Source organism: Canis lupus, chromosome 23 (genome assembly GCF_048164855.1).
Source record: "Canis lupus baileyi chromosome 23, mCanLup2.hap1, whole genome shotgun sequence".
Lineage (NCBI taxonomy): Eukaryota > Metazoa > Chordata > Mammalia > Carnivora > Canidae > Canis > Canis lupus.
In genome coordinates this window covers 27887645-27896869 of record NC_132860.1, presented here as the reverse complement: position 1 = coordinate 27896869, position 9225 = coordinate 27887645, and the positions used below count along the sequence as shown (strand labels likewise).

The 9225-nt window shown below is 40.2% G+C and overlaps 1 protein-coding gene across 1 annotated transcript; it reads left to right on the top strand.

Annotated features, from left to right (window-relative positions):
• The first annotated feature begins 7361 nt into the window (after positions 1-7361).
• Positions 7362-9080, top strand: LIPT2 (lipoyl(octanoyl) transferase 2). Its single transcript, XM_072794611.1, has 2 exons — positions 7362-7835; positions 8375-9080. Exons 1-2 carry the CDS (start codon positions 7370-7372, stop codon positions 8602-8604), a joined length of 696 nt encoding a protein of 231 aa, XP_072650712.1. The 5' UTR covers positions 7362-7369; the 3' UTR covers positions 8605-9080.
• Positions 9081-9225: the final 145 nt, after the last annotated feature.

Below are 9225 nucleotides of genomic sequence, written 5' to 3'. Positions count from 1 at the left end.
TCTCAGAGCCTAGAGCTATCTAAATATTATGTTTATTTTAAACAACAGCATTGTCATTGATGACTCACAATGACTCTTATAATCTGCTCTGAAACCTACCATTGTATGTGCCTGTCCATGTTATTTTGTTTCCCTTTCCAATTTCTTGGTCCTAAGCTTCATTCTGGTTGTTATTACTTTTCCCCTACCTTCCCACTTCCTCCTCTCCCACCCCTATGGACTATTTCCCCAACTACATAAGGATCAGTTGGTATCTTTGTCTAAGTGTCTATATCCCCTTAGCCCCACAGCTTGCATACTGAGTCTAGCCCCAAAGCCATTTGAAAGGCTACCTTCTCGTGTAGGATGGGGGCTAGGACACACCTTCCCTCTCTCAGCAGCTTCATCACCCTCAGATATCTTGTATTCATTAGGCACCACAAGCCTAGCACCTGAAGTTGACAAGCTTCTCAAGGCCCCCTCAAAATGTTTAGGCCAACCCTCTCACATATTTTTTATAAAATCCAAAATACAAAAACTATGAAACCAAAAGCAATAAATATTTAAAATGTCTAAAAATGCAAATTTATATCATCTTTGTTAGCTTTTCAATTTAATTGTGACAGTGACTGCCATGTATCTCATTCTTCCTTTATTAATAGATTGCCTGAATTTTAACTAGGCATAAGATCACCCGGCAAAAGCTAAATGTGGTCATGTGACTAATTTCTGGACATGGGGAGTGAGTAGAAGTGAATACCTACTAGTTTGGGTTGTGCAATAAAGTGAGCCCATCTTCACCTTCTTCATAGTCAGGACTTGAGACTCTGTGAGCCACAAATTATGCTACTCATGGAAGACAGTTTGTCCATCTTAATTGCTGAGCAGCATTTCATTATATAAATATACCATATCCATTCTCTTATTGATAAACACTTGGGCTATTTCCAGTTTGGGAGTATGATGAATAAAGTTGTAGTAAACAATGTTATACAAATCTTTTTGTGATATAAATGTCTTAATTTGTCATGGGTAAATCCCTAAAGAAAAAAATTAGGTCACAGTTAGGGTGTATATTTAGTTTGATAAGAAATGCCAGACCTTAGCATCTCATAGCATGCTAAATCAAACCTAAACTCAACCTACAAGCCTCACCTCAAAGACTGCCTCCTCCACAATGCCGCCTTGGCCCCTCCTTTAACAACTTATCTGTACCCCTGCTAATACATAGTCTGCCTGGGTTATTGTAGGTTGAATTGATCACCCTCCCACCCCTTACTTGACCTGTGATCTGAGAATACAGAGTAAAGCTAACACCATGTGCTGGGCACTCTAAAAGCTTTAAAATCATCAATGCATTTAATATCTTAACAACTCATAACATAGGTACTATTATTTTTCACAGATAAAGAAACTGAGGCATAAAGTGAGTACTTGACTTACTATTAAGCTGCTAGTAAATGCTATGGATGGGATTCAAATCTGAGTAGTCAGGCTACAGAATGCTTTCCCTTAAGCAGAATTCAAATACTCCATTACACGCAACTGATTTTTGCATCCTGAATTTCTATATATTTGCAATGAACACATGGACACAAATTAAAAAGAGTACCATTTAGAATCACTCAAAAAAGAGAAACATTTAGGTATAAATCTAACAAAACATATATAGATTTGTATGCTGAAAACTACAAAATGCTGATGAAAAGAGTCAAAGATATAAATAAATGGTGAGACATAACCATGTTCATGGACTGGAAGATCCAATACAGCAAATATGTCAATTCTTCCTAAATTGATATACACGTTCAATGCAATTCCTATCAAAATTCCATCAAGATTTTTCTAGATATAAACAAGGTTATCTTTTTTTTAAATGTTATTATTTTTTTAAAAAATTTTAAATAGGCTCCACACCCAATTTGAACTCACGACCCTGAAATTAAGAGTCACAAGCTCTACCAGCTAAGCCAGTCAGGCACCCCCTAGACAAAATTATTTTAAAGTTTATATGGAAAGGCAAAAACCTAAAACGATTTAGAATAACTAAAACTATTTGGAAAAAAGAGGAATAGGGACACCTGGGTGGCTCAGAGATTGAGCGTCTATCTGCCTTCGGCTCAGGGCATGATCGTGGAGTTCCTGGATCAAGTCCCGCATTGGGGTCCCTGCATGGAGCCTGCTTCTCCCTCTGCCTGTGTCTCTGCCTCTCTCTCTCTGTGTCTCTCATGAATAAATAAATAAAATCTTCCAAAAAATAAAATAAAAATAAACCAATTAAAAAAAAAGAATAAAGTGGGAGGAATGGGGATAATTCATTTTGAGACTTATGATAGAATTATAACAATCAAGAATATATGGTATTGGTGGAGAAAGACACATAGATCAATGGAAAGGAACCCTAAAATCAGCCCATACAAATATGACCAACTGCTTTTTGTGGGCCTTTTTTTTTTTTTAAGCATAAAACAGCCTTTATTATAATGGCTGATGTAAACAAAATATGATCATTAAAATAATTTTTAAAGTTTAATTTACCTTTTAATTCCAGTATAGTTAAATACAGTGTTACATTAGTTTCAGACGTACAATATAGTGATTCAACAATTCTACATGTTACTCGGTGCTCATCCCCATGACCTGTTTCACATATCCCCCTCCCACTTGCCCTATGGTAACCATCAGTTTGTTCTCTATAATTAAGAGTCTGCTTTTTTGGTACATCTCGTTCCCTTTGTTTATTTATATTGTTTCTTAAATTCCACATACGAGTGACATCATATGGCATTTGCCTTTCTCTGACTTATTTCACTTGGCATTATATCCCCTAGATCCATGCATATGTTTGCATATGACAAGATTTCATTCTTATTTTTATGGTTGAGTAACATTCCATTGTATATACATGCATCTTCTTTGCCCATTCATCTATCAGTGGACATGTGGGTTGCTTCCATGTCTTGACTATTGTAGATAATACATATATCTTTTTAAAGATTTTATTTATTTATTTATTTGAGAGAGAGAGAGAGCACAAGTGGGCAGAGGGGCAGAGGGAGAGGGAAAAATAGACTGCCTGCTGAGCAGGGACTAGAGCTGAAGGCAGACAGTTAACTGACTGAGCTACCCAGCACCCCACATGTATCTTTTTTTTTTCTTTCTTTCTTTCTTTTTTTTTTTTTTTTTTTTTTTTTTGCATATATCTTTTTGAAGTAGTGTTTTCATTTTCTTTGGGTAAATACCCAGTAGTGGAATTACTGGATCTTAGGGTAAATTTTTTTTTTTTTTTTTTTTTTTTTTTTTTTTTTTTTTTAGTTTTTGAGGAACCTCCATAACTATTTTCTACAGTGGTTGCACCAGTTTGAATTCCCACCAACAGTGCAAGAGGGTTCCTTTTTCTCCACATCCTTACCAACACTTGTTGTTTCTTGTGTTTTTTGTTATTAGTCATTCTGACAGATGTTAGGTGATACCCCATTGTGATTTTGATGTGCATTTCCCTCATGATTAGTGATGTTGAGCATGTTTTCATGCGTTTGTCGGCAATCTGCATGTCTTCTTTAGAAAAATGTCTGTTCATGTCTTCTGCTCATGTTTAATTGGATTATGTGTGTTTTTCTTGTGTTGTGTAAGTTCTTCATATATTTTGGGTATTTACCCCTTATTGGATATATAATTTGCAATTATCTTCTCCCATTCAGAGGTTTTTTTTGTTTTGTTTTGTTGGTGGTTTTTTGACTGTGCAAAATCTTTTTATTTGGGTATAGTCTCAATAGTTTATTTTTGCTTTTGTTTCCCTTGCCTCAGGAGACATAGCTACAAAAATGTTTTTACAGCCAATGTCAAAGGGATTACTGCCTATGTTTTCTTCTAGGAATTTTATGGTTTCAAGTTTCACATTTAGGTCTTTAATATACTTTGAGTTTATTTTTGTGTATGGTGTAAGAAAGTGGTGCAGTATCATTCTTTTGCATGTAGTTGTGCAGTTTTCCCAACATCATTTGTTGAAGAGACTTTCTCATCACATGTTCTTGCCTCCTTTGTTATAGATTAATTGTCCATATAACCATGGATTTATTTCTAGGTTTTCTATTCTATTCATCTAACATATTTTTGTGCCAGGACCATACTGGTTTGATTACTACAGCTTCATAGTATATCTTGAAATCTGATATTGTAATACCTCCAGTTTTGTTCTTCTTTTTCAAGATTGCTTTGGCTATTTGGGATCTTTTGTGGTTTCATACAAAGTTAAGGATTATCTCTTCTAGTTCTGTGAAAAATTTGATAGGGATTTATGCCCAACTGTTTTTTGACAAAGGTATAAAGGCAATTAAATGGAGGAAACATAAACTTTTGAACAAATGGTGCTGGAGAAAAGCAAAACCAAAAAATCATGACCAAAGTTTCAAAACATAGAGAAAAATGTGGGAGAAACTCCTCGGAATCTAGGACTAGCCAAAGACTTCTTAGGATAAAGGCATGATCCATGAAAGGAATAGTAGATAAACTGGACTTTATCACAATTACAAACATTTGCTCTTCAAGAAACCTTGTTAAGAGGATGAAAATACAAGCAATAGAGTGGAAGAAACTGTGTATAACAATGTGTCTGACAAAGGACAATTACTTAAAATACTTAAAGAATTCTAAAGACTGAACATTAAAAAAAAACACAATTAGAAAACAGGAAAAATACATGAACAGATGTTTTATTGAAGAGGATATTTAGATTGAAAATAAGCACATGAAAAATATTCAACATCATTAGCCATTAGGGAAATACAAATTAAAGTCACAACAAAATACTACTATTAGAATGTCTAAAATAAAAAATAGTGACAATGCCAAATGTTGGCAAGGATGCAGAGACATTAGATCATTCATAGATATATTGCTGGTGGGAATGTAAAATGGCACAACTACTCTGGAGAGCAGTTTAGCAGTCTTTAAAAAAAAAAAAAACTAAACATGCAAGCACCGTATGAACCAACAATTGTATACTCTTTGGCATTTATTCCTGATAAATGAAAACTTATGCTCATGTAGAAAAAGCCAGTGTACAAATATTTGTAGCAGTTTGATTCAAAATATCTGAAAACTGGAAATAACTTATTCTTCAGTGGGAGAATGGATAAACAAAATGTGTTACATCCTTACCATGGAATACTATTCATCAACAAAAAGAAATGAACTGTTGTTACAGGCAACAACCTGGATGAGTCTCCAGAAAATTATGTTGAGGAAAAAAAAATTCCAAAAGTTTACACGTTGTGTCGTTCCATTTATAGAACACAGATTCGTGTTTGCCAGGAGTTAAATAGTAGTGTAGATATAAAAGAAGAACATGAGGAATACTTGTGATGGAAATGTTCTGTATCCTGAATGTAGTAATGAAAATATTCTAATTGTGACACTGGCAAGACATCATCATTGGGGAAAACTGGGTAAAATGTATACAAGATCATTCCTCATAACTGCATATGAGTCTACAATTTTCTCAAAATAAAAAAATTAATTGAGGGCAGCCCCGGTGGCGCAGCAGTTTAGCGCTGCCTGCAGCCCAGGGTGTGATCCTGGAGACCCTGGATGGAGTCCCACATCGGGCCTCTCTGCATGGAGCCTGCTTCTCCCTCTGCCTGTGTCTCTGCCTCTCTCTCTCTCTGTGTGTGTGTCTCTATGAATAAATAAATAAAATCTTTAAAAAAATAAAAAAGAGAAAAAAAATTGAAATATCACCTTTCTCTCTTACAGCTTCCCACCATAAACTGGTTTCTCTCTTGTCTGAACCCTGACTGATGCAATACCCTTCATCAGACTGAGAAATTTCCCTTCTTTTCCTAGATTGCCCTAGTTTGCTGGGAGTTTTAGCCAGAGTAGGTGTTGATTTTTGCCAACTGGTTTTTTTTGCATCTACTGAAAATAGTCATATGGTTTTTTGAATTATATTATTCGATTTTATAATGTTAAGCCAACCTTGCATTCCTGGGATAAACATTACTTCATCATGATGTGTTAATCCTTTTATACATTGCTGTATTCATTTTACTAATGTCTGCTTAGGATTTTTATGTTTATATTAGGAAATCTCTTTCAGATACCTAAGTAAGCAATGTTATCAGTTTCTAAAAATAAAAAAAAGACCTAAGTGAAAATACTAAAATTTGACAATGCTGGATAGTGGGTAACAATAATTTGCTGTTACATTATTATCTACACTTTCCCGCTTTCTTATTTTTGTTTTGCTTGCTTTCTTTTTAGTTGAACAATTCTTGCCTGTAGCTTGGAAGATAGATTCAGAAGGCAGACTGAGGACATAATAATGGGGTTCTTTATGCTATTAGGAATACAGGGGTGGGACAGCCTTATGTATCCTCTTCTTGTTGGTATTCAGTGAAAGTTTACTGAACGAATTCAGATTTATTTGAATGACAATCCAATACAACATAATGGATACTGTGGTCTAGATCCAGCTTCTGGACCCAGCCAGTCATTCCCCCAACTTCTGGGAGTAGGCTGCTTATGGCTCATAATTCTCTGGGAATTGTCTCCTATAGAAGGATGCAGCCTTCCTGAAAGTTACAGATAGAGCCTCTATCACCGCTCAATGATAGGATATAAACTTCTGGCCCCAGTTCTTTAATTTGGAACAATTCTTAAAGGTCATCTCAGGCTCAGAGCATCCTTTGAGATAGGCTGAGGCCTCTGCAGAGATTTGTTTCAGTTTGATTCCTCCCTCTGGGAATCCTGCTTCCATCACGCTCTTACAGCTCCCCACCATAAACTTTTTAAGATTTTATTTATTTATTCATTAGAGACAGACACACAGAGAGAGACAGACAGACAGACAGAGGCAGAGACACAGGCAGAGGGAGAAGCAGGCTCCATGCCGGGAGCCCGACGTGGGACTCGATCCCGCGACTCCAGGATCACGCCCTGGGCCGAAGGCAGGCGCTAAACTGCTGAGCCACCCAAGTGTCCCTCCCACCATAAACTTTCTGCACGTTCACCTCCTTTTCATAGTTTCCTCTTCAGGTAACTACCCAGGGCACACATTATCCTATTTTGCATTCTTTTCCTCGCAGTTATTAGTATGTGAAATAACCTTATTTATTTCATGCTCGAATACTTGCGTATTGTCTGCTGTAAGGCTGTCAGCTTCCCAGGAAAGACTTTTTCCCCATATACTGTGCACCACAGTATCAAGCCTACTGGCTGTCGGAATGAATGAAGGAATGAATGGGAGAGACACACCGGATACTAGGTGGAGGGCTCACAGCTCTGCACAGCCCGCGACCAGCGCTCAGAGCGGCGGCTGAGGACGCGCCTCCGAGTCCCCGCCCCCAGGCCCGGGCAGGGGCGGAACCTCGCCGACGCCCCGGCTGACGCCATGCGGCCACCCGCGGTACGGCTGGTGCGGCGAAGCCGGATGCCCTACGCCGAGCTCCTGGCCCTACAGGAGCGCTGGTTGCGGCGGCTGCAGGCCGCGCCAGGCCCTGAGGCCCCGTCCGGGGCTGAGGCGGGCGCACTGCTGCTCTGCGAGCCCGCGGGGCCCGTGTACACGTCCGGGCTGCGTGGCGGCCTGACGCCGGAGGAGATGGCGCGGCTGCGGGCCTTGGGCGCCGAGGTACGCGCCACGGGACGCGGCGGCCTGGCCACCTTCCACGGCCCGGGCCAGCTGCTCTGCCACCCGGTGCTAGACCTGCGGCGCCTGGGCCTGCGCCTGCGCACCCACGTAGCGGCGCTGGAGGCGTGCGCAGTGCGCCTGTGCGAGTCCCGGGGCTTGCAAGGCGCCCGCGCGCGGCCCCCGCCCTACACCGGTGTCTGGCTGGGGGAACGCAAGGTCTGCGCTATCGGTTAGTGCCGGGGCCGGGGGCGGGGCCGGGGCCGGGGGCGGGGCCGGGGCCGGGGCGGGGCTTAGCGGGAGGAAGTCTGTCTGGCGCGGGCTACCCGCTGGTTTGAGGTCTTAAGCCTTCTCACTGATCTCTTAAACTATTCACAGCCCTCAGGAGGGCTCTCAGTGGTCATCTCATCCAACATTCATCTTTTCGAGAAGTGAATTGCCAGGTTATTCCTAATTAATCACAATGTCTAGACAATAATGGAACTTAGGAATTTTCAAACTTTTTTTTACCTTTTTTTTTTTTTTTTAAAGCAACAGAATCTCTGTTAAAAGACATTTTCTGGAATCTCTATAATGCAGCAGCTCTGGTGTCACACACCCCTCCCCTACTATGTCCCCCTCCCCCGATCTGTGCACGACCCCTTCCTTGGGTGCTCAAAAACAAAGCGGGAAAGCCAGTGATGGAGCCCGGTTCCTTCATCACACTGAGGGGGATGGTGAAGCCCGAGGAGGGAGGTTACCTACTCTGAGACCCTTTGGCTTGTCTTGCAGGAGTCCGCTGTGGAAGGCACATCACGTCCCACGGCCTGGCTCTGAACTGTTCTACAGACCTTGGGTGGTTTGAGCACATTGTCCCCTGCGGGCTAGTTGGGACAGGTGTCACCTCTCTGAGTGAGGAGCTCCGAAGGCATGTCACTGTGGATGAAGTAATACCACCTTTCCTTCAGGCTTTTAAAGAGACCTACAAATGCACGTTGATCTCAGAGGACAGCCCCAACTGAAGAGTGTTCATGTTATCACTGCTGGGAGATCCTGCTTGAAAAGCATCAAGTCTAACTTGGAGTCACTGAAACCCAAATTCTAGACCTGGTCCTGTTATTCACTTACCATGAGACTATGAGCAAAGCATACATGTTTCCATATGTATGCTAGTTTATTTATATCTTCCCACCTACCTCCAATATGGTGGATTTGAAAACATGAAAAGCAACACATGCTATATAAATGTAAGACATTAACACTACTGTCTGCACCATTTTCTCAGCTTAGAAAAACTCAGATATAGAGAATCAGTTCTCAAATGTTTATTACCTCCCAAATACTATATTTAATTGGGCAATTCTGGGCTCCAGTTCCTTTGATTTTTGGAGGAATCATATTTCTATATGTGAAGGTGATATGGTGGGGTGCTTTCTGCAATAAAAGGAAAAGGGAAAGAAATCTTTAAAGAATAAAAATGAGATCTTGACTTCCTGGGTTGGATTGCCAAGCCTGATTGCTTTTTTCGGTTAGGTAACCTGAGCTAGACCAGAGGCCAGGAAAAGACAAGAATAATTTCTCACATTGTACAAATGCAAAAGGTAGAAGTAAGTTTTCCTTAAATGAGATCTCTAAGTTTATAA

Coding starts and splice junctions, on each gene's coding strand:
- LIPT2 (XM_072794611.1), top strand. CDS start 7,370: ATGCGGCCACCCGCGGTACGGCTGGTGCGGCGAAGCCGGATGCCCTAC. Junction 7,836..8,374: donor ACGCAAGGTCTGCGCTATCG/GTTAGTGCCGGG, acceptor CTTGTCTTGCAG/GAGTCCGCTGTGGAAGGCAC.